Source organism: Sorex fumeus, unplaced genomic scaffold (genome assembly GCF_029834395.1).
Source record: "Sorex fumeus unplaced genomic scaffold, SorFum_2.1 ptg000072l, whole genome shotgun sequence".
NCBI lineage: Eukaryota > Metazoa > Chordata > Mammalia > Eulipotyphla > Soricidae > Sorex > Sorex fumeus.
The window spans coordinates 46,995,575-47,020,055 of record NW_026606129.1 but is presented as its reverse complement, the minus strand read 5'-3'; the positions used below and the strand labels follow the sequence as shown (position 1 = coordinate 47,020,055).

The 24,481-nt window shown below is 51.8% G+C and overlaps 1 protein-coding gene across 1 annotated transcript in view; it reads right to left on the bottom strand.

Moving 5' to 3' along the window:
• Nucleotides 1-2,711: 2,711 nt before the first annotated feature.
• Nucleotides 2,712-24,481, bottom strand: part of LARS2 (leucyl-tRNA synthetase 2, mitochondrial) — a 150,168-nt gene continuing 128,398 nt past the window's right edge. Inside the window, exons 18-21 of the mRNA XM_056129230.1 lie at nt 20,147-20,224; nt 19,520-19,631; nt 9,364-9,491; nt 2,712-3,043 (exon numbers count right to left, since the gene is read on the bottom strand). Coding sequence (XP_055985205.1) covers nt 2,864-3,043; nt 9,364-9,491; nt 19,520-19,631; nt 20,147-20,224 — 498 coding nt within the window. The 3' untranslated portion in view covers nt 2,712-2,863. The remainder of the gene's footprint in view (nt 3,044-9,363; nt 9,492-19,519; nt 19,632-20,146; nt 20,225-24,481) is intronic.

Below are 24,481 nucleotides of genomic sequence, written 5' to 3'. Positions count from 1 at the left end.
CTGTGCAAATGTTCTCCACCCATTTCCCCATAAGCATAACCCTGGGTCTCCCACTGGTTTGGGCAACCCCTTCACTTCCAGCTCCATGGAATCCTCATCAAGCTTTTATTTTGTTGTTGGTTTTGTTTTGGGTCCACACCTGAGATCAGTCCTGGTGGGGCTCGGAAACCATACAGGGTGCTGGGGAGCAACCCAGGTTAGCTGTGTACAAGGCAAGTGTCCTGCTGTCCTGCCTCTCTGGTCCCTCACACCGAGCTCTTGGCCGCTCGTCCTCCACCCGCCCCTGTAGCGGGTGCACTGCTCGGATTCCCAAGCTCTGCAGATGTGGACTTCGTAGGAGCGGAGACCTGGCCAGATGGCCCGCATCTCAACTCTCCTGACTCATCCTTGAAGTGAGATAGGCAATGAGAGGGGGCTGGTGACTGTGTGTGTGTGTGTGTGTGTGTGTGTGTGTGTGTGTGTGTGTGCGTGTGTTGGTGGGGGAAGGCAGGAGAGGATGTGAAGCCAGAGCAGCTGTGGGTTTGGATCTTCACTTGCCTCAGTTTATTTTTTGCTGTGGAAACTGAGCAAATATTGAATCTCAGATCTGGGTTTCTTCAGATTTATGAGAGAATCATTCCTTCCCGTGAGGGTTTGTGTGAGAAATCAATGACATAAGGCAAAGGAACTTGTTCAGTCCAGTTTCTGTCCCAATTAAGGGAGTGAACAGAGCCCTGTGCGCACTGCCCAGCCCTCCCCCGCAGGGAGGAGCTTTCTGGTCCAATGTTCCATTAATTATCTGTTTCAGCACCAAGAACTTCTGTTTTCAAAAGTTTTGTCCTCTTGTGAAAATGCCTTGTCCGGCCCTGCATGCCAGTCCCAAAGCCACGGGCCCTCACTGGCTCATCACAAGGGCAGTTTCCATGCAGAGAAAAGGACCTTCACTCATTCTGTCCACTGAACCCGGGCCCCATGGCCTCCCTTAGGAATAAACAAGACAGTCCAGCAAAGGCTTTCCCGCCTCCAGCCCACGCTGGTGCCAAAAGTCCCTGGACCATTTGCTTATATTTAATCCACACTGGCTGGAATGTGGAATGGGATTGTGTACACTCCGCTCTGTTCTGGGGATGTTTTAAATACCTGCCCGAGTGTTCTGGCCCCTGCCTTTCCTTCTGGTCTCAGACCAAACTCATTCCAGTGAAGCTGGAGGCAGGGAGAGGAAGGGCTAATTAGCCATCACAGTTCGAGTTCACTGAACTGTGTTGCGATCCCGGGAGTCTCAAACTGTCTCCTGTTAGGATCCCCCTGTGGCGTTTTATGTCCACCAAAGCCCAAGTGCCTCTAAGATGAGTCAACCTGGGTTTCCTGGGCCCAAGGCAGGGCGTGGTAAGAAGGTCTGAGCTCCAGGACTCAAGTGCTGTGAATGAGGCCTGACTTCAAGCTCTGGGCTGGGGCGTGGGGAGTAGGAGGAGGGACTCAGCTGGTCCTGCCAACTCCTAGAAGCGGAAGGCAAAGATGATGGCTCTCTGAAGACACACACACACACCCTCGAGTCATGGATGGGAAACATTTTATTTCATTAAAAAAAGGTCACCTACTGGGGCCGAGTGAATAGTGCAGTGGGGAAGGCATTTGTCTTGCATGTGGCTGACCCAGGTTCAATCCCCGACATCCCATAGGGTTCCCTGAGCACTGCCAGGGGTGATTCCTGAGTGCAGAGCCAGGAGTAACCCCTGAGAATTGCTGACCCCTGTCCCCCCCTAAAAAAAAGTCACCTGCTGACCACTGAATTGCGGGGGGACCTTCTGATGGGACTTTGCTCCTCAGTGTCTCAAAGGGGCTAACTCCTCTGTCGTCCCACTCAGTATTCACCAGGGGCTCAGGCCAATTGTGGGGAGGACATCTCGTTGTCGCCGATGTCACATGAGCCAGAGTTGCCCTGATACCAGCAATGACGCTCCATTCCTGGTGGCTGGGCTTGGACACAGGAGGCCATGCCCAATGGCCTCGGTCTACCTTCCCGGGTGCAGCCCTTCTTCCTAGCTCTCGGCTCTGGGTTTTCATCCACATAAGCAGGCTCCCAGGTGGGCTGTGTGTGTGTGGGGAGGGGGTGAGGGAGGAGGGGAGGGCTCTGAGATCGGAGCCAGCTGGGGTCCCAGGCAAGCGCTGCCAACGTCCAGCTGGGTGTGCCAGAAGTGCTGAGGAAACTCTGGCCCCCGGGGCCTGGAATGCAGCGACAGGAAGGGCCCAGTGGGCGCCTGGCACAGGGCTGTGGGGGGCACCGAGTCCACACAGCAGGGGACAAGCACCGCTGGGCTTACGGTTCTCAGCAACTTTCATCCACTTGCGGGGTGGGGGGATTGAACCCAGGGCCTCAGCCATGCAAGGCAAGTACTCACACACCAAGCCCTAGCCCCGACTCCAAACGCCACGCCGTGGGGATTTGGGCATGTCCCCTGGGCTCCCCCATGGAGCCAGGCAGTAAGGAGACTCGGCTGACCTGCACCGTGGCCCCACGAAATCCTCGGGGTTCCTGAGCTGGGCTCACCAGCAAGTCCTGAAGCCTGGAAGCTCCCAGCAGCTGGGGAAACTGGGACCATCTGAAGCTTCTCCCTCCCTCCAGTGCCCACCAGCAGTATCGATGCTCTGGGGGGTTCACGCGGGGTCAGAGGGCTCCCCTCTGCCCGTCCCTGGGGAAGGAGGATCAGAGACTTTTCTTTTCCCTCCCGTTTCTCCTCCGGCCGGCCCCCCTCTCCCTGGGTGCACGGTGGATGCCAGAGGAGCATCCTGGACGCCGGCCTGTCACAATACCGGTCTCTGTCTCCTGCACTGCGGTGGGAGGAGGCTGACCGAAGCCCCAATGTCACCGCCGGCCCACACACAGTCACTCCTGCACCAGGAAGTTGATGAGCGCGGTTCTGGGAGAGAGGAAAGCCTTCTCGATGCTTCGCCCTTGCAGGAGCCTCATGCCCAGCTCGCTTTGCAGAACAAGTTCACGGACTTTGTCCTGGTCCCGGGCGACCTGATGCGGCACAGGGATTTTGCCACATGCTTTGTTGTTGATCTGAGGAGAAAAGCCGAGACAAACAATGAGGGGACGACGAACAACCCCACTCCAACCCTCTCCTAGGAGGATCATCTGCAAACTGAGGGGATTAACGTCTGATGAGAGAGAGAGAGAGAGAGAGAGAGAGAGAGAGAGAGCAGAGGGTGTGAGGAGAGAAGGGAGTAGAGAAAGGGGGAGGTGGATGGGCAAGGGAAGAAAGGAGAGAAAAGAGGAGGAAAGGGCAGAGAGGAGAGGAGAGGAGAGGAGAGGAGAGGAGAAGAGAGGGGAGGGGAGGGGAGGGGAGAGGGGAGAGGGGAGGGGAGGGGAAGAGGATGTGACTCTCACCCAACTCAGTTATAATCGAATCCTATCATGATCTCAGCATGAGGAGGCTTAGGATGTGCCAGGGGGGACAGTGATTTCTCTGTCGTGTGTGTGTGTGTGTGTGTGTGTGTGTGTGTGTGGTAGTGGTGGTGTGGTGGTGGTGATGTCAAGTTCAAGTTCAGATCTGACTGGGGGATGGGGGGGGGGGGGGCTTTGGGATTTCATCTCCTGTCCTGATGGTGGCTCCAGAAGGGGTTGTTCAAGTATGGCAACTTGAAATTGGAGCTGTCTCACAATCCACATCTGCAACCCCCTGCCACCCACTTCACCATTTTTTTGGGGGGATGGGGGTACACACCACCCAGCATTGCTCAGGGATCTCCCAGGTCTGTGCTCAGGGATCACTCCTGACGGATTTGTGGGACCATATGGATGTGAGGAATCAAGCCCAGGACAGTCATGTGCAAGGCAAGTGCCCTATCCACTGTACTCTAACTCTGGCCCCTGCAATCATGCCTGAAAGGGGTCCATGGGTTCTGGAAAGCAGAAGGGGGTTCAATCAATACAGTTCGATAGGGACAAGCTCAGATCAAACATGAACCGGTACCACCACTGCAGGCCATGCCAGTGGGCCAGAAAGTCCTGAACAGCTGTGCTTCAGATTCTCTGTCCCACTGTGTCCAGAACACTTGGACCTCGTCTGCTGACATTCTGGCTTTTGTCACTTGGAAAATTTTCTTGGGAGCCGTGTTATACAAAACTACTAGGAATAATTTCTCAAAGTTGAACTTTGAAAAATAAAGCATATTATCAAGGACCTCTCAGTAGCCCACTTCACCCCCCCAATTCAGTGGGTCTTAGTCGCATGTTCTGAGAGATTCAGGCTTGGGGCTGCTGGTTACAGCAGCCTGGTCAGGGGGAAGGAGACACATAACGTGGAATGATCGGAAATGTTCTAAAATAGTTCTGGGCTGGAGCGATAGCACAGTGGTAGGGCGTTCGCCTTACAAGCGGCCAACGTGGCCGACCCGAGTTCGATTCCTCCGCCCCTCTCGGAGAGCCCGGCAAGCTACCGAGAGTATTCGATATGCCAAACACAGTAACAACAAAGTCTCCAATGGAGACGGTACTGGGCCCGCTCGAGCAAATCGACGATCAACGGGAGGGCCTTTACCTTTTTTTAATCATTAAAATAAAAAAATTGATTTTGTTGTTGTTATTTTTGGGTCTCACCCGGTGGTGCCCAGGGCTTACCCCTGACTCTGTGCTCAGGGATCACTCCTGGCAGGGCTCAGAGAGTCATATGGGGTGCTGGGATCCAACCTGAGCCGGCTGCATGCAAGGCAAGTGCCCTGCCCACTGGACTATCTCTCCAGCCCCTGAAATCGGGTTGTCTTTAGAAGCTGGGGGCTCCCTGATGTAGGGGTTTGCATTCTGGCTCCGAGGCACAAAGACACACTGTCTGCAGGACGTGGTTTCCTTTGCTCTGGCATCTGCAAGTCATCCGAACAGCATCTTCCATGGCCACGAGCTTGTCTTGACGGAGACCCTGGAAGGGACTTTCTATCCTGTCACACTGAGCCAAGGCCTAGGAAGTCTCAGGGCCCTGAGCATGAATCTCTCAGAACATGTGCTTGCTAATGAGTCACAACGCCAACCCCCCAACCCCCCAGGGAAGCGTGGCCCCAGGTGTCGGCTCTTCTGGCCACCAGCTGGGCTGGGGATGGGGCGGGGAGGACTGGCGCTTCTGCAAGGCACAGACCAGGGCTGACCCTGGCCTGGATGCACAAGCTGCAGGTGCCCTTGCCTCGCAGGACAGAACCCCCTGGGTTGCTAAGGAAACGAGATGACGGATGTCAAGTGAGAGGCTCCCTCATCCTCCTCCCATGGTCTTTTTTTTTTCTTTTCGGGTCACACCAGGTGATGCTCAGGGGTTACTCCTGGCTTTCTACTCAGGAATTACTCCTGGCAGTGCTCAGGGTACCATATGGGATGCTGGGAATAGAACCCGGGTCTGTTGAGTGCAAGGCAAATGCCCTACCCGCTGTACTATCGCTCCAGCCCCTCCCACGGTCTTTAGGGGGTTTCCAGGCAGCATGAAGGGGCACACTGGGGGGGCAGCTCCCGTTGCTCGGCTCATGGGCTCAGCAGCACTACGACCTCCTGGACCCGCCATCCCAGACCCAGGGCTGCCCTGGAGCCGAGGGCCACCGAGCCGTGAGTGCTGAGTCCCGAGAGGGCGGGTTGTCCACGTACACACCTGGGGTCCAGGGCTGCAGGGACTGGACGCAGGACTGACCTTCACATGTGCCACGGGTCCTCCCCTCCCACCGCCCTGGCACCATCTGAGCTTCAGGTTCCTGGGGACCCCCTTGGGTGACCTTAGCTTTCAGGGTAAGTAGTTCCTTCAGGATGAGCCTTGAATTCTGCGCCTTGTGCCTGGGTGTGAGGCCCCCACTGAAACAGTCCACGGTGTTGTGTGTGTGGGGGGAATGCCAGGCTGGGCTTGGGATTTAGGGGCCGCAAAGAGCAGCATTTTCAAATGGCTTCAGCCAGGGCTTCCCGCCCCGTCGGGGAGCCCACAGGCATCTGTTCCCCTGTGGACCCCACCTCTCCTCACTGCTCACAGCCATTGTGGGGCCACATGTGGTTCTGGACTTCTCTGGTCACTGCCTAATGGCCCCTTGCCCGTGATCGTCACTGACCTGCCCTATCCTGCTCTGGTCGCTCACTGACTGGGTGGAGCTGCCGGGCTAACCACAAGCATGTCTCTGCCAGCTGAGCTCTCCCACTGTGCCAGGCAAGGGGGCCCTGTGATGGCCGTGGCACCCACACCTCTCGAGGCAGATGAGCACTGACCCACCCCCATTTCACAAGTGGGAAGGTTGAGGCACACAAGTTGAAGCCACCTGCCCAATGCCTGAGGCTGGATCCCAGCAAGGGCAGAGGCCTTAGGGATCCGCAAGTTTCCTCTCTTGCGGGGGGGATGGGAGGGTGGGGTTGGGAGGGGTGACTCTGCTCAAGCCCCAGGGTTTGAGGGCTTCTCTTGCCAGGGCTCCTTCCTCCACTGGGAAGAAAATCTGCTTCTCTTCAAAGCCGAGGCCACATCCACCTCCTCAAGGTGCCTTTCATGCGCCAAGAGCTAGAAGCAAGAGGCCAGCAGCGGTCTTCTCGTCCTCTGACCCATCCTGAGAGCAGGGGTCCCCCAGGCCGCCCCCACAACTGTGCTGGGTACAGGAGCGAGGATGGAGGTGGCCTGAGGGTGACACTGGCCCAAGTCAGAGCTTGCTGGGTGGACGGGCTATGGCCAGTGCCCTGAGAGCAGGCCGAGCCCTCCCGGCATCCTCAGTCTTACGATGGGAAGAAGGGCAGGGGGGGCTGCCTCCAATTCACAACCAGGAAACTGAGGCTTCTGTAGAACGCAGGCTGATGCCTGGGATGGCTGGAGCCCCAAGCTCTGATGTTTTATCCTCAAGGCTACATATGCCGGGCCGGGACCACAGTACAGTGGGTAGGGTGTTCCATCCCAGATGGTCCTCTGAGCACTGCGGGAGTAAGCTCTGAGCATCGTCGGGTATGACCCAAAAAGCGAAAAAAAAAAAAAAAAAAAGCTCCCTACACCCCCTGCGCCCCAGATGATTCAAGTTCCATGAAGATAAGAACACCACCGAGTCCCTGTGTGGCACGTGCTCTGGGCACAGAGAACAGAGCCACGGCTGGTCCGAATTACCCTGTACTTTGTTGCAGCGTCTATTTCTGGCTGCGGCACCAGGCGGGATGGCACGGAGCAGGATGCGGGTTCCACTGAAGTCGTGCCACATGGCACAGTGCCCAGCCTGCGAGGGGGAGGCGGGGCGGGGGGAGGGTGGTCTCTGGCAGCTCTACACATGCTTTTTAATGTTGGGGTTTCATCTTTGCAACTAGGAGTATCTTGACCAGCTCTCAGGACGAAACTCCTTTCGGGCAGTGAGAGTTCTAGATGGGGAGACTGTTCGCTGGACAGGACGGCAGAGGTTCAAGTGGATGTTCGTGGGTCGTGCTGAGGGTGAGTTCTCAGACACGCACAGAGCACGTATTTGGGTACAACGTCACCAAGTACAAGAAACTGCCTCTCGGTGCCACGAGGTTGGGTCTGGTCTTCAGGATTTTTGGAAGAAGCCTGGCCCCAGCAAGGCAGTCACATCTCCTCCCTCTAGGCAGCGTGAGGGCCTCTGGGAGCCAGGGGTGGGGAGGGGCGGGGAGGCAGGTGTGAAGCAGTCGGACACCTGGGCTGTGGGGTGGTGACTAATTTCCAAGTGTCCGCATTGCAGGGTTTACATAATCGGGGGGCTGGGGGCATCGGGAGAGGCCCAAACTGTCTCAGCCCCCTGGAGGCCACATCGGCTTCAAAGCTCTCTTCCCAATCTGTGAGATTTCACTGACTTTCCTCTTCCCCCTTTACTCCTCTCGTCTTTCCCTGCATACTCCCTGAAGGTGGGGACACTGTCTGCAGGGTTGGGGTTCAGATCTTGGATCCTCTTATTCTCCAGGCAGACAGAGCAGGGATCTGGATGATGGCACTGCAGGCGAGGTGTCAGGGCGGCTGGCTGAGAGGTGGGAGACCCTCCCTTGCCGGGGCCAGAGGGGAATGAAAGTGTGGGTGTAAATTCCCGGATTCCTTGTGGGATGCAAGGAATGCCAAAAGGCCACATCTTCCTTCTTCTTCCTCCTTTCCCTTTCAGCCTCATTAGCACATTTAGGAGTTATTCCTCAGACTGTGTCTTTAGAGCGAGCACATTAATGACACAAATTATATAAAGGAGCAACAAGAAGAGTGACTTGCTCACTCAGGGGTGGGAATGACAGTACAGCAGGTAGTATGCTTGCTTTGCACACGGCTGACCTGGGTTTGATCCCTGACATCCCATATGGTCCCCCAAGCATCACCAAGGCTGATTCCTGAGTGCAGAGGTAAAGGCAGGAGTAACCCCTGAGCACTGGCAGGTGTGGCTCCCAAAGAAAATGAAAAAAAAAAAAAGAAGAAGAAATGATCCGCTTAATAGAAAGTTTAAACAATAAACTCCTTCTAGGACCTAATTCTTCACCTTGAGAAACCTGATGGGGCCTTTCTGAAACACAGCTTGCCCTGCATCCCCCGGGCCAAAGAGGCTGGTGCTCACCAGCATTTGGTATGTGGTGACCACAAAACTGGAGGTGCTAGAACAGACGACTAGATAAAGAAGCTATGGTACATCAACACAGTGGAATACTATGCAGCTGTCAGGAAAAATGAAGTCATGAAATTTGCTTATAAGTGGATGAAGTATCATGCTGACTGAAATGAGTCAGGACAAGAGGGACAGACATAGAAAGATTGCACTCACTTGTGGGATGTAGGGAAACATAGTATGAGACAATGGAGACTAAGGCCAGGAAAAACAGGGACCAGGAGGACAGGTCAATGGTTGGAAGCTTGTCACAAGAGCTGGGGGGAGGAGGCAGAGGGCAGTTAGGATAGAGGAGACCAGTATGACAATGATAGTTGGAAATGACCGCTCTGGACAAGAATTGAGTGTTGAAAGTAGGTAAAGGGATATACACGATAACCTTTCAGTATCTGTATTGCAAACCATAATTCCCCAAAGGAGAGAGATAGAAATAGAGAGAGAGAGAGAGAGAGAGAGAAGAGAGAGAGAGAGAGAAAGAGAGAAGAGAGAGAGAAAGTACCTGTCACAGTGTGGCTGTGGGTGGGAGGGAATTTGGGGTCTTTGGTGGTGGGAAATGTACACTGGTGGAGGGATGGTTGTTAAAACATTGTATGACTGAAACCAACCATGAACAACTTTGTTAACTGTGTATCTCACGGTGACTGAATTAACGAAACAAAACAACCAAAACACTGGAGGCGCTGGCTGAGGAAAGGTCAGCAAGGTGGGACTGAGGGCAGGGAGGGAGTTGGCAGTGTGCAGCTGGCAGGGGTGTTGGGTGGGGGGAGTGGGATGGTAGGCGGTGTTGGGGGGCTGCGGGGCACTCACCAGCACGGCCATCTGTACCACGTCCGGCTGCTGCAGGAACTGCGTGTCCACGGAGGGCCACGCCTGAGCCAGCACGCCCGCGTCCCAGGTGTAGTGTGAGCACAGCTTCTTCTGTACCAGCGCCAGGCCTGCAGCAGGAGACGGGGTCACACCAGGGCTCACAGGAGCTGAGGGGAAGCCTTCACCCCCCCCAGCCTGGTGACCGTGGGCCAGGAAGGCTCCTGGAGGCCACTCCTGGGCTTCACAGCCCGCCCCCACCTTTACTCTGGCCTGTTTTAGAATCCCAGGCTCTTAGCTCGTGCCCCCACACCCAGAAGTTCCCCCAACCAGTGCTCAGAGCTGTCAAGATGAATGAGGCAAGCATCCCACCTGCAGTGCTCGCTCTCCACACTCCCCAGCCACACTGTGAGTATTTCTCCCACCAAACCCATTAGTTCATCACTTCTGGAATAGCAGCTTTCTCATGCCCGACCACCTGGCACCTGCAGCAGTTACTTTTGCCCTCATCAAACTCCTTCCACATGGTTCCTTTAACGGCCTCACTGGAGAGGCGAGACCTGGCTGGGGCTGGCCAGGACTCCCGGATGTCTCAGGGTTCGGTGCTGCTTTCCCCGTGTGGCTGTTGCCAACTGAGGGGTCGGGGTGAGGTGAGTCTTTTTAATTCATCACTCGCGGCCCCTGCGAGGGAGGTCTCTGGGGGGAAGCAGTGGGGTGTTGCTTGAGTCTGTCCCTTTTCGGAGTGACACCAGCCACTCTTGCCATTACTGACTTGTCACTGAGAGTTGGGTGCGGGGTTCCGCCAGCCGCCCTATGCTACGTGTGTGTCTGGGGAGAGAACAGCCACTTCACTTGCTGTCTGTGACTGTGCTAGGGATGCCCACGGGGGACAATGGGGCCTGAGCAATGAGCTGCATCCACCTCCCTCTGGGTGGGAAGGGGAAGGGACGGCTGGAGCCACCCGCCTGTGTATGTGTGGGGGGAGGGAGGGCAGAGGATGGGCACTGAGGGTCTCCTTGCATTCAGTCCAGCAAAGCTTCCTCTTCCAGAGGCTGCTTACTCATGTGCAAAGAGCAGAGAGCAGCCTTGGCTGCGGGGTGGGAAAAGGTGAAGAATGAAACTCAAGTCCTGTTTCAGACTGAGGTTCCCAGAGCGGGAGCCCAGGATCCGAACCCAAACCCTGCAGACAGTGTCCCCAGCCCCAGGGAAGTCGCAGCCTGGTGGGAAAGGTGAAGAGAAAAGGAAGAAGAAAGTCAATGAAATCTTGTACACTATGAAGAGAGCAGTGAAAAATCCCACCGGGGGGCCAAGAGACAGAACACACCCTACTGATGCCCTGGTGCAAAGCCTGCAAAGAGGACATTTGGACATCGACTGTGCCCCGACCCCCAGTCCAGGGGTCTGACTGCTTCACACCTGCCTCTCCATCCCTCCCCACTCCTCACTGCCTGAAGGGAGGAGGTGTGGCTGCCTTGCTGGGCTTCTTCCAAAAATCAGGGTTCTGTCGGCTTTCCGGCAGGGCACTTTGGTCTAAACTCTGGGCAGCCAGACTAACCGACGGAGGGAGGTGAGGCCCCGCCCCCCCCTCCCCCGAGGATCTGGGAATGAACTGGTGTAGACGGTATGTTTGTCCCACCAACTCATGCTCGGACTGTCCCCTGGGGCCCGGGATTCCTGTGCTTGCCCATGAACTTCCCCTGTGACTAACAGTTGTGCCTCTGACAGGGGCCGGAAGTCACTTCCTGCTTGTTCCTCACAATGGCCCGATTGCGGCTCCTTCCACACACACGACGGAGGTCAGGGAGGTGGTGACTGTGTCTAGCTCTTAGCTTGTCCATGACATGGCCTGGCCCACCATGGAGCACCCAGACTTTGTGCCTGAGAGATGAAAGGGACTTGGGCATAAATGTTCTGGGCAGGAGCTATTATAAATTACACAATTACACACACACACACACACACACACACACACACACACACACAGAGGCAGCCTGGGCTTCCTGAGGGATAAGGATGCTGCTGTACAGTGGCTGGAAGTCTGCCAGTATCGCTACAGGGGTGGGCGTCGGGCATCCTGTGCAGGGAGAAACAAAAACTCACTTCCACAACCTTGTTCCTTGAGGGTTTGCATCTCCCAGCACTCTTCAGGGAAGTGAAAATACTACTGCGGGCCAGACAAATACGACTGCTTCTTCATGTGATACTGACCGGGGCCGGAGCTAGGCTCAGGGAAGCACGAGGCAAAGTCTGGACACAGACAGGGAGGAGCCGGGCCTTGCCCCACAGGCTGGTGGTCACCTCCAGCCCACCCATGGCCATCCTGAGAACTAAGGGCCACGGCCTTCTTTCCTCCCCGACTCTGAGGTGAGAGCACTGGGCTGCCCTGGGGTCCTTAGCTGAAGAACTCTGCTGGGGATCACCTCCCCCCACCCCGGCTCCTGCCCCATATGCATACAGCTGAGGCCTCGAACACTCTGTGGAGTTGGACCCCACCGTGCCTCGTCCAGCTCTGGACACTCCTGGGAGGTGACACTATTTGTGGCCAGTGCAGGTGTGATGCTCACGCGAGCTGAGTAAGTCCTGTGAAGTCGCTCACCTTGGTGGCGGGAGCGTGGCCTCCTGGAACAACCCTTACCCTGTGTCTGACTTAACTTCTGTCAAGAGTTAACACGTCCAGGATGTTAAAGATCTTCACAGGGGACAGCAACCATGACCCAAACTCACGCTCCCTGGGACGGGGTGGAGCCGGGAGATTCTAGGAAGAGGGGCCAGATGGGTGACTTCTGGCTCCAATACTCACTTATGATAACATTTCTGCTCTGCATGATAACTATCATATCACAGTCACCTGCACTGTGACAGATCACAACTGTCCTGTCACTGTCACTGTCCTCCCGTTGTTTATCGATTTGCTCGGGCGGGCCCAGTAACGTCTCCATTTTGAGACTTGTTGTTACTGTGTTTTGGCATATCGAATATGTCACGGGTAGCTTGCCAGGCTTTGCCGTGCAGGCGAGATACTCTTGGTAGCTTGCCGGGTTCTCTGAGAGGGGCGGAGGAATTGAACCCAAGTTGGCCAGGCCAGCTATGCGCAAGGCAAACGCCCTACTGCTGTGCTATCGCTCCAGCCCACAACTGCCCTGGAACCCCCTAAATGTGATCAAGAATGAACCGCAGCACCCTCCCCCGTGCCCAATTCTGTGTTCCTTCTTCCCCACAATATCATGATTATCCCTCCTCTCCTTAATTTCCTCATGTCCTGTGTCTAGCTAACCTGGAAATCAGTCGATGGCAGGCTACTGTCTCTCATTCTTGAGTGTGTATTATTCCTCAGTGAATCTTTTCTATTTGTTATTTCTCTACGTCGGGCTCTTAATCAAGTGCTTCCTGCAACAAGTCACTTCAGCCATTACCCAAAATAGCTTCACGGACATCTTGAAGTAGTAACACTGAAATACCAGCTCACTCACGCAGAAAACAGCACCAGAATTTCAGTATATACCTTATTCTCACTTATCCACACCCCAACATACACATGATTTATTTGCAATTTGGTTGAAATTAATACACACATATTGATGTAGAGCAGAATGCCACTGTGTATGTGTGTGTGTGTGTGTGTATCTATACATATATATATAATTTTATTTAAAAAATATTTTTGGACCACACCTGGCAGTGCTCAGGGCATACTCCTGGCTGTATGCTCCAGGATCACTCCTGGTGGGGCTTGGGGGACCCTATATCGTGCTGGAGATCAAGCCTGGGTCAACCACATACAAGACAAGCACCTCTCCTTCTGTACTATGTACTATGGCCCCTGTTACAATACTTCATAGCAACATTCATTTTATGAAGAAAAGTAGATTTGTGGTGGTGGAGGGACAAGTTATGCCTGACAGAGGTGACGGTCCCCTGGCAGAGAGCCTCACAATCAAAGTATTTCTGGTAGATTGGCTATCACCCAGCTATGAAATTGGAGGCAAAAAAAAAAAAAAAGAGGAACAGAATTATAAACTTAGAAGTGTAAAAATGTCCAGGGAAATAGGAACTGAGTGCTTATCACCACATTTACAATAACGTGCACTTTTGACAAGAGGCAGCACAAGAGGCAGCCAAGAAGAGAAGGACCCACAATGGCTCCGGGTGGAAGGAGTTTGGTTCAGGGACAAAGACCTACAAGGACCTCCCAGGGCTGGGCCTGCGTAGAGAAGGGGGGAAGATGGGGGAAGGGGGAGGCGTGTAAGTGAAAGAATTTCTGGATATAGAAATACTCTCAAACAGAGCCAGGGGGAAACTGTTGTTACAGAATGGCCACTTCTTTCTGCAAGGTTCTTTGCTACCTCTGATGATCTGAGTTTGTCAATTCTTTTTTTGACTTTTTTGGATCACACCCAGTGATGCTCAGGGGTTACTCAAGGCTTTGCACTCAGGAATTACTTCTGGTGGTGCTTGGGGGACCATATGGGATGCTGGGGATTGAACCCCGGTGGGTCGAGTGTGAGGCAAATGCCCTCTCTGCTGTGCTATCTATCGCTCCAGCCCCCAGAGTTTGTCGATTTAAATGGAGACAGGAAGTGGCGGAGGTTTTGAGGAGAACAGCAACGGGCAATGGGTTGGGACTCAGCGACCACCATTTACAATAATGGAAAGTTTTACCATATGTGCAGAGATACACTTTTCAAAGCCCAAACTTAAGGCTTGGCTTGGCTTGGCTCCTGAAGGGCAGGACTTTTGGCTGCAGTTATTCTGGTCAGGGTCTGGTCTGGTCAGAGGCTGGGCCTGGTGTAGAGAAGTAGGTCTCTGTCTGTCTCTGTCTGTCTCTGTCTCTGTCTCTGTCTCTCTCCCCCACAAGCCCTCCCCTCAAGGAGCAGTACCTCTGGATGCTCCTTCATGGATGCCTGGGATAGACCCTGGGTGACGTGTTCCTGGGAGCACACATGCAGGGGCTGTGCTGCGGGGATGGGCACGTGTAGGGCTGACATTCAGGGGCAGACGGTCACCTGGGCTGTGCAAGTGTAGACAGCATGTCCAGTAGAGATACTCCTTCCCCTCCCATGGTCTTCAATGCTCTCTCTCTTAATAATACAGATCTAGGGCCTAAGCAATAGTACAGTGGGTAGGGCACGTGGCTGACCTGGGTTCGATCCCTGGCATCCTATATGGGCCCCCTCTACCCTCAACCCGGCAACGCCAGGAGTAATTCCTGAGTGCAGAGCCAGGAGTAACCCCTGAGTATCATTGTATATGATCCAAAAAAGCCAAAAAAGCCAAAAAAAGGAAAATACAGATCCACGTGAAGTTGCAGGGAAATGTATAGGAAGCCACGTGTATTCTTCCCTTCATGGAATGATTCTAGCACATTCTGACCAGGACGCTGACCTGGGGACACTCCACAGAACTTCTGTGATCGGTCTTGTGAAGGCTGGTTTGTGTGTGGGCGCCCTGGTGGTTTCATGAAGCTATGAGCACAGTCAAGACCCACTTAAGAGACCACTACAAGGCCCACTACAAGGCTCCCCGTGTTCCCGGGTGCCACCACACCCTGTGCGCAGTCTGGCAACCACGATGTGTTTTCCAGCTCTATAATCTGGTTATTTCAAGAATGTTATTTCGAGTAACCGCCTTTTGAGATGGACTTTCTTGGTTCAGCAGAACTCCCTTGAGAAACCCCCGGGTCATCTCTGACGCTGAAGTGGTATCTTCAACCTGAGAACCTCAGCTGCTTCCAGCTTGGTGGTTTTCTGCTCTGACGGCTATAAAGGAAACCTTGTGCCCGACTCCAAACTTGCAGAATTGTTCCCAGCAAGCAGCTAACACCCTAATCTGAATGGGACAATCATCTATTTTCAGTAAACGATTAACTTTGTCAATTCAGAATTGGGGTCTCCAGACCCAAAAGCTTGAGGAAGGTGAAAAAAAGATTTCCTCACCCTGTTAGTGTCAGCCAAGGACTTGGATTCTGCTTTTCACTGACGATCTCATACTTACTCTTGATGTGAAGGATAGAGGTTACTTGCCTCCAAGTATTTGGGGATTCTGGGATAGGCTTGTTTTTAGCCAGCAAGAAACAGAGCTCCAAACCTCCCTTAGCAGACCAGTCTCAACTCTGTGAGAGACTCTCCACAAAGAACCTGCCTTCCCGGGGAGCTCTCTGTTCTGATCACTTCACCCTAGATATTCCTTCCAAAGATTTGAGGTTGTCTTTTAAAAATCAGGAAATGAAACCAGAAAGATAAGTTTCCTAAAATAATAATAATAATAATGATTAAAAAAAACCCACTGTGACAACTGTCCAAAGGCTTGGAGTAAGTGATGAACAGTATAGGAGAGAAATGGCATCTCTCACAGACAGTGTGGAGAGGCAGGAAGGGACCCGGTCCCCATCCTCTGCTGAACCAACATCTGTGACTGGACAATCACTCACTAGGGTGACGTGCTTGGTGAGTAACTGCCAGTCAGAGGATATTTATGTCACCCAAATATACACTAAGAGTCAGGAGACAAAGGTTCCCCTACTGTTTCTCTAAATTAAACAATATTTTTTGTGGTAGTTATTTTGGAGGGAGGACAATGGGGGTTGGGCCATATCCAGCTGTCCTCAGGAGTGACCCCTGGCTCGGGAACCGTAAATGGTGACAACTGCACCCAAGGCAAGTAACTTACCCTGTATTACCCTGCAGCCCTAGTTATTACGGATTTGTAAAGCTTGAGGGAAGAGCTTTGTGCAGGAGGAAATGAACAGACTACGATGCCATCAGCTCAGAGTGCCCTCCTGGAAATGAAGGAGTAAACAAGGCTCTGGAACTAAACGCTGTGTCCACCCAACCCCCCTCCCAGGATGATATCACATTGTTTCAGAACTCATCCTGAGGGAGTGCTTGTGACACAACAGAAGGGTAGATCTACCGGAGGGATGCCAGCCAGACGGTTCTGAACCCTCTGCCCTGACACACAGAGGTGCAGGGGCCTGTCGGGAGAGAGTATCTGGGAGCTCCACTGACACGAGTCCTTCCAAGGAGGGCTGGGAACGCAGGAGGCAGGATGATGATGTGGGGCAGAAGACGAGAAAGAGTGAAGCAAGCCCGAGTCGGAGAGTGAGTACATACATTTAATACAAATCGGATCAGCTTGGGGCTAGACAGGTAGGACAGTGGGTAGAGCACATTTCTTACACGCGGCTGATCTTGGTTTGATTCCTGGCACTGCATATAGTCCCTCGAGTACTACCAGGAGTGACCCCTGAGCACAGAGCCAGGTGTGGCCTGAAAACCAAACCAAACAACCCCACAAATGAGATTAGTTTTCTTACAGAACGAAGCATGTGTCCATTTCCAAAAAATTAACATAAGCCAATTATCTTTTACAACTTTTTCTTTTTTTAAGAGTACGATCTTTTATAATGGAAGAACATAAACACACTTTTCTGACAGATGTGGGTGCTAATAACACAGCATCACTGGAAGCCTGACACTCTCCACCTGTCTCCTGCCTCTCACTTCCAGGACCCTCTAGTTCACGCTTCCCTTGGCCTTATACTGGGGCTTCTTTGTGACACCACATCACTGAGCTCCACCGGGAGTGAGCCTTCATGGCATGGAACTGCCAAGTCAAGTGCACTGACTTCCGATGAGCAATTTCTTGTTTTTCTTTTGCTTTTTGGGTCACATCTGGCGATGCTCAGGGGTTATTCCTGGCTCATGCACTCAGGAATCACTCCTGGCAGTGCTTGGGGGACCATATGGGATGCTGGGAATCAAACCCGGGTCAGCTGTGTGCAAGGCAAATGCCCTACCTGCTCTGCTATCACTATGGCTCCAGCCCCACGATGAGCTATTTCCACAGCCATCTGGACTCACCCAGCAGTCAAGCAATGCTTTGCTGATTCTGGACAACAAATCATCTAATACCTAAAGCAGACAGAGACACTTCCAGAAAAGAAAATTTCTTAGATCAATCTCCCTGATGAGAATTGATGCAAAAGTCCTTAACAAAATCTTAGCTAACCAAATCCAACAACGTATCACAACAATCATTCACCCAGATCAAGTGGAATTCATCCTAGGGATGCAAGGATGGTTCAACATATGCAAATCAATGAACATAATTCACTGAGACAACAAACCGGATGCTGATCCTCAACACCCGATGCCAACTTGAGGATTGAGTATGTTTCTGATTCTTTCTCAGGCACAATTGTACTTTATGCGGTGAGAATTCTAGGCTCCCCACCTGCCCAAACAGAAAGGTCTTCTGGACCTTCACCCACGCCTGCTCAGACCCTTTAAAGCCCAAAGCTGGGGAAGGACTGAGGTCTACAGTGGACGTCTGTACAGAAGGGGCTCTTCATGGGCCACACCGATACAAAAACTGAAAAGTCAGAGGCACAAAGGCGGACTTCTTAGAAAGAGAAATCTTTAGATCTTAAGGAGAACAGAGTTTCCGTACTTAAAAGAGTCACCACGTAAACAGACAGATAGACACCAGCAGTGAACACAAAGGTTTTTGAAAAGAGAGAGCCCGTGCCAGGTACAGTGTGTGTGTGTGTGTGTGTGTGTGTGTGTGTGTGTGTATGTGTGAGTGTGTGCGCACGCACACACACTAGGGGAGGGGGTGCCATGCAAGCAGAAGTATGGGCCATAGGTTCACAGGACTAGCAGCCAATAGGTTTCTCATTTAAAGCCTCCCACCAGACAGGACAAATGCCACCACTTCCTTCTTGTCCTTCTACCTCACTTCTGTCTTTTAAAGACCATACAAGTGAGTGCCCAGTCAGCGGTTCTGTCAGCAGTTAAGTGATCATAGTGCTCATTTCGTGGCATTCAGCCGAGGTGTTGGGAAAGGATGGTGGTGAGGACTGCTGCTCCTCAGGGTGGCATTCTTGGGTGCCTGTCTCGACCATGCCAGCCTAAAATGTCCACACCGGTTTCAGGAGAGCTGTGAGGATGGGTTTGGAGGGCCAGGCCATCATGAGGCTTCCCACAGAGCCCTCTCACTTCCCATCCAGTTTCACATCTGGGTCATGGGGAAGCCATGGGGTAGGGCACCTGCCAACGTCCAGGACTTGGTGGGTGGCAGGGACTGTTCCAGTCACCAACTCTGCACTAGCTTTCTTGAGTGGAAAGAGAATCAGCTGGAATGAATGAATTAGCAGCCAATGAATTCTTTTTTATTTTTTTTGAGCTATAGGCTACCTTTACAGGAAGCCTATAAATCTCAAGTTTTATATAAAAAGGTTTGTACTAAAATTAATACCATGTTTGCATTAAAATTAAAAACAAAAATAGATGAGGTTGGAGACACAGTACAATGGGCAGGATATTTGTCTGGCATGTAACCGACCTGGGATTGTCTCTGGCACCACATTTGGTCACACGAGCCTTGCCAAGAGTGCTCCCTGAGTGCAGAGCCCAGAGCAAGCCCTGAGCACTACTGGGTGTGGCCCCAAAACAATTACAAAAATAAACAACAACAACAAAAAGAGATGAGAAAAAAGGAAAAGAAGAAAACAGAAAGCTAATGAAATGGTTGCTCCAAGCAAGTTCCTAATCAATTCTTCAAAGAAGAAGGAGCAGATGTGTCTGATGACAGCCTTTGGAATTTCTAATGGGGGACCGTTGAACATGCGCAAGAGACTGGCCAAGACAGACCCAGTATAGTGAGCCCCTGTCTGACTCTGTCGCTGGAGCCTGGTCTGTCAGGAGCTGGTCACAAGGGCTGTCCCGCCATTTCTCAGAGCTCCAGAACTGAGACTGCCCAGAGGATGAGTGGGTGGAGGCACACATGGCCTCCCACAAGCCTCCTGTGGTGACACCCACCCACCGATCAGTGTGAGGTTTAGAGAGGACAGAGTCATGGCCAGAATGGGGCATGTCTGAGACCTGCCCCAGCCTCCCAGAGGCTGAGAGCTCACAGACATCTCCACCCCTGAAAGATAACATGGAGCGGTGACATGTGGGTACCGGGAGGCTGAGTTAGGAAAGGTTGGGCTGTCTTTCCCTAAGGCCAGGGTGACCTCACGGGAGACACAGGACCACCCTTCAGAACATAAGAGCTGTGGGTCAAAGGCCAGGGCTGGACCCCTCTCCCTGCACCCACCCTGTCGCCAGGGCTACGGACACCTGCGTGCCGGGTGCTCTTGGCATGACGCTGCACCTACCTGCCCAGAGTTCCGACGTGACGTGGGGGGCCATGGGAGCGGCCATCACCAGCAGCGCACACAGGGCATCCTCAAACTCGGGGCTGTGGAGCACGAGCCTTTGCGAGGCTTGCTGGGTGGGGAGAGAGCAGCAGGGTCAGCGCACTGTAGCACGCCATGGCAGGGGTCCCCCGAGGTGTCCCAGGAACTGGAATCTGGTGGCACCGTTCACTGCCCAGGACAAAGAACTGTCCCCTGCTACAGGGGCACGATCAGAAGGGGCACCTGAACCACCTGGCCCTATGGCGAACACACTCGCCCACTGCTCCTGTGCTGAGGATGAAGCCAAACACAGAGTAGGAGCTAAGGGCTCTGGCATCTGTCACTGCCCGCCCAGACCAGACACGGAGTCCGTCTGGGCCCAGGGTCCTCCCCTGGAAATGTGGCACCTGAGACAGACCTGAGGCGGTCCAAGGCAACCCTGATTTGGGAGGCATGATGCTGTTGTGAGGGAACAGAGTCGCACTAAGGGAGGAGGGGTGGGGGGACGCCCACGCTGTTCCTGCCCTGGGCAAACTCACCATGTGCCTGGAATCTCCCTCTCCTCTGCCTCCAGCCCGTGATAAGGGCAGACCACAGGCCACTCACCATCAGTGCCGAGCTGAGTCCCATGAGCTGAGAAATGGCCGAGTTGAGGGAAAAGTCCTCTGTGAAGTGGGCGGTCACCTGCTGGCAAAAGCGGCTTCAGTCACTTGTGTCAAAACACCCTTCCACTTTCCAGAGACTTGCCTTTATCTAACAATTAACTGTAATAAAATGAATGTCATCGAAGAGATTTATGAACATCTTCACTCACTTGAACTGCATTTCAATCGCATGAGGATTTAAAAAAAAAAATCAAGGTCAGCGTTATTCCTCCTCCAGACCAGTCCTCCTCTGTCACACCTGGGGTCCCAGCAGGTGCTTAAGAAAATACCTGGAGAGGACGCAGGACCCGCTCAGAGCAAAAGGTCAAAACAAAAGCCAACAGGACATAGCCACCCTCTTACTGCACCAGGACATGGGGCAGAGCCCGGTTCTCTGTTTAGATCTTTTGTTCCAAAGGGGAAAAAATGATACCAGTGACTTGAAGACACTTCTGCTCCCTTCAAAAGCATTTGTTTTGCTAGACCCATCAGAAACATCACAGTTCTGTTTGCATGTAAGATGATTTTAAAGCCCTTAGAGCAAGTGTGCATCACTTGGTCATGGATGAGAGGAATCAAAGCAAGGCATGGTGTTGCCATTCTAATTTAAATACCCTTCAGGACCATTTAATAATTTTAAAACATTGAGATTTGGTAAAGGTGATACCTGGTTATAAATACTGTTAATTATTATGGTTATCTACCGAGGGTATCTTGCCCGCATGGCAAAGCCTGGCAAGCTCCCTGTGATGTATCCGATATGCCAAACACAGTAACAATAAGTCTCACAATGGAGACATTACTGGGCCCGCTTGAGCAAATCGATGAACAGCTGGAGGAGAGTGCTATTATGGTTATAAATATTATGAAGAATTATTTTTAGCCTAGATATAACCATTTTCATACTCATAACTGACTGAAATAGATTAAAAGAAGTATTGATGTTAATGCATGGAAACTATTAAAATAATAAAAATATTATCTGGTGCTATGTATATTAATGTGAAATAATGTTAATTTACTCAGGTTTTCAGCTTATACTGCCTGGTATGTCTGTGTAAGAAGAAAATTTCTGTGTAAAGTTTCATGTTCTTTATATTCCATGTTCTGTAAGACTCACTACTCTATACTACAAACCAAATAAATGGCATCTATATACTTTGTTAAAAAAAAAAAAAAGCAAAAAAGAGGAGAGGGGGCTGGGAGGTGCCTTCTCCATGGCTCTGAGACCACACCTCACAGGTCTTCCGCATGTGGCCAAGGGCCATCTCCCTCTTGGAAATGTGGAGCTGACCTACGAACTGCAGCATAGCCTGTCAGCTTTCTCCTGTGTGTGCAATTTCTATGCTGACCCAGCTAAAAGAGATGGAAGAATCACACATCTTTAAGATGCCAAGAGTTTCTCAACTTGTTGCAATAACCCAGTTCTATTATCTGGCAGAACCCAGGAACTGGCCAAATCCGGAGAGAAAATATTCAGCATGAAAACAATCATTCGGGCATCACTCAGATCGCCCAGTGTAATTCAGGGAGCTGCTGATTTGCTCTGCTGTGGAGGACGGAAATAAAGTGAAGGAGTGTCACTGACGGAGGGCAGGCTGGAACTGGGGCCGCTTTGGGTCCACAAATCAGAGAGGCAGAGTGCAGGCAACTGAGGCTCTCAAGCAGCCAAAGCCCAGGTACAGATGGGCTGACTTGGGGAGTCTGAATCAGCAAATCTGTTGAACAAACCACCCAAGGGAGCGATGGGGAATCGAGTGGCCAATTAAAAAAAAAAAGAAAGGCTTAGTGGGACTGGAGAGATAGTACAGTAAGTAGGGTGCTTGTGGTCCTCTGAGCATCAACTAGGAGTGATTCCTGAGTACAGAGCCAGGAGTTAACCCCCCAGCACCACTGGGTTTGCCCCTCCAACCCCCAAAAGGTATTAAATTCCTAAATGCCTTCGTCCCAAGATATGATATACCCCACGCCCCACCCACCCACCCACCCACCAAGTTCTTAAAAAGGGATATTATAAGGGGATGCTGGGCTGGAGCGATAGCACAGCGGGTAGGGCATTCGCCTTACAAGCGGCCAACATGGCCGACCCGAGTTCGATTCCTCCGCCCCTCTCGGAGAGCCCGGCAAGCTACCGAGAGTATCTCGCCCGCACGGCAGAGCCTGGCAAGCTCCCCGTGACGTACGCGATATGCCAGACACAGTAACAACAAAGTCTCCAATGGAGACGTTACTGGGCCCGCTCGAGCAAATCGACGATCAATGGGAGGGCCTTTACTTTACTTTACTTTTTATAAGGGGATGCTATAGCAGACTTCAAGATAAAATATTTTTAAGGATTTGTAATCCATGAAGATTTATTTATTTATTTTTTTGGGCCACACCTGGTGATGCTCAGGAGCTACTCCTGACTCTGTGCTCAGTGATTACTTCTTGTGGTGCTCAGGGGACCATACTGGAGACTGAACCCGGGTTGGCCGTGAGCAAAGCAAGCGCCTGTGATAACTCTCTGGCCTCCAAGAAGATTTCTTTTGCTTTGTTTTTTGGGCCATCCACTCATAAGTCTCTGGATAAGCACAGATAATGAAGACTTAAAATCAAGGTGAGTGCTCTTCCACCTCCCTTTCATTTGAAGACACACAAAATGAGGTCAGATAATGTTCAATAAACCATCAGTTTTGTAACATACAACTAGGATTTTTACCTAAATATAATTTGATATAGATTCAAAACCAGATTCACAGTTCTCTTTAAGGTGTTTTTCAGTTTTTGCCAAGTTGCCACATGATTTTATAAGTATGAAGATTTATTTATTTATTTAAAAAAAAAACTACATTGGCTTTCTTTGCATAATTTTTAGTACCAAGATGTACTTAAAAACATTGAGTCCCTCTTCACCACTCATTTCTATCTTTTCTGGATAATTATCTTTTTAAAAGAACGTTCCCACATAGTCTTGCAGGTTGTGGTGGCTAGCTGCATTTTATAGGTAAAGAAGCGGAGACTCAAGAATACAGAGATATTAGCTGACAGAACCAATAAGCAAAAGTTCTTAGTCTAGTGTTTTTTTTTATTCTTTTTGCTTTTTCATATAGGCATGTTGTGCAGAAAATTTAGTTTTAAGCTTCTGTGCCTTTTTTTCCCACAGCTATGCTTTACAAAACAAAAAAAACAAGATCTCTACTTTTAGGTTTGGAATTTAAAATATGCAATGTTGTCATATTATATCATGTGAGATAGCTATCATCCCAGAATTTGAAGTGTCTTAACAATCAAATTCTATATCCTTGATGGATAGTGGGTTTAGAACCCAGTATAGTCTAATTTGAGTACTAAGAACATGATCTGAATAGTTAGTTGGGTGATACCTTAGGATTACTAAGGTATGCAGAATTATTTGCCCACTTCTTTCTCTAGGGCTGGAGTGATAGCACAGCGGGTAGGGGGTTTGCCTTGCATGCGGCCGACTGGGTTCAATTCCTCCACCCTTCTCAGAGAGCCCGGCAAGCTACCAAGAGTATTCCGCCCACACGGCAGAGCCTGGCAAGCTCCCTGTAGCGTATTTGATATGCCAAAAACAGTAACAACAAGTCTCACAATGGAGACGTTGCTGGTGCCCACTCGAGTAAATTGATGATCAATGGGAGGACAGTGACAGTGGCAGTGACAGTTTTTTGAGCCAGACCTGGTGGTGCTCAGGAGCTACTCCTGAATCTGCACTCAGGAATTACTCCTGGTGGGGCCATATGGTATGCTGGGGATTGAACCTTGTCTGTGTCCAAGGGAACCACCCTACCCACTGTGCTATCTCTCCTCTCCCCTCATCTACCCCTGAAGAATATCTTTAAAATGACTCAGTCGATAGTGTTAACACAGACAGCAGTATTAATATAAACATCCCCCTGGAAAAACTGAATTCATATGAACTCCCCAGGGTATCATGTAGCAAAATCACGGAGTGCAAACCCTGGCAGACACCGAGCCCCCCTGTGCCTCATCTCCATCCCCATCTATAAAACAAGAGGCCAAAGAAGAGGATTTTTCCCCCTGCCCACCCCCACAGGTTCGTCTCTGTGGCCGTAACCTGTGTAGCGTGTAGCTGAGTTCTGTGCCCGGATGTGCCAAGAAGAGGGGTGTGGGGAGCTTCCCGGGCTCTGGGGTGGATCCACAAAAGCCAGGGTGATAGGAACTTTTCCCCAAGAGCTATTTGTCCTCTGCTCCATGGTGGGAAAGCCCCGGTAACCATGGCCACGGGGGTGCCAGCGTCTGAGTGGAAGCAGGCCCTGGAGGTCCACACAGC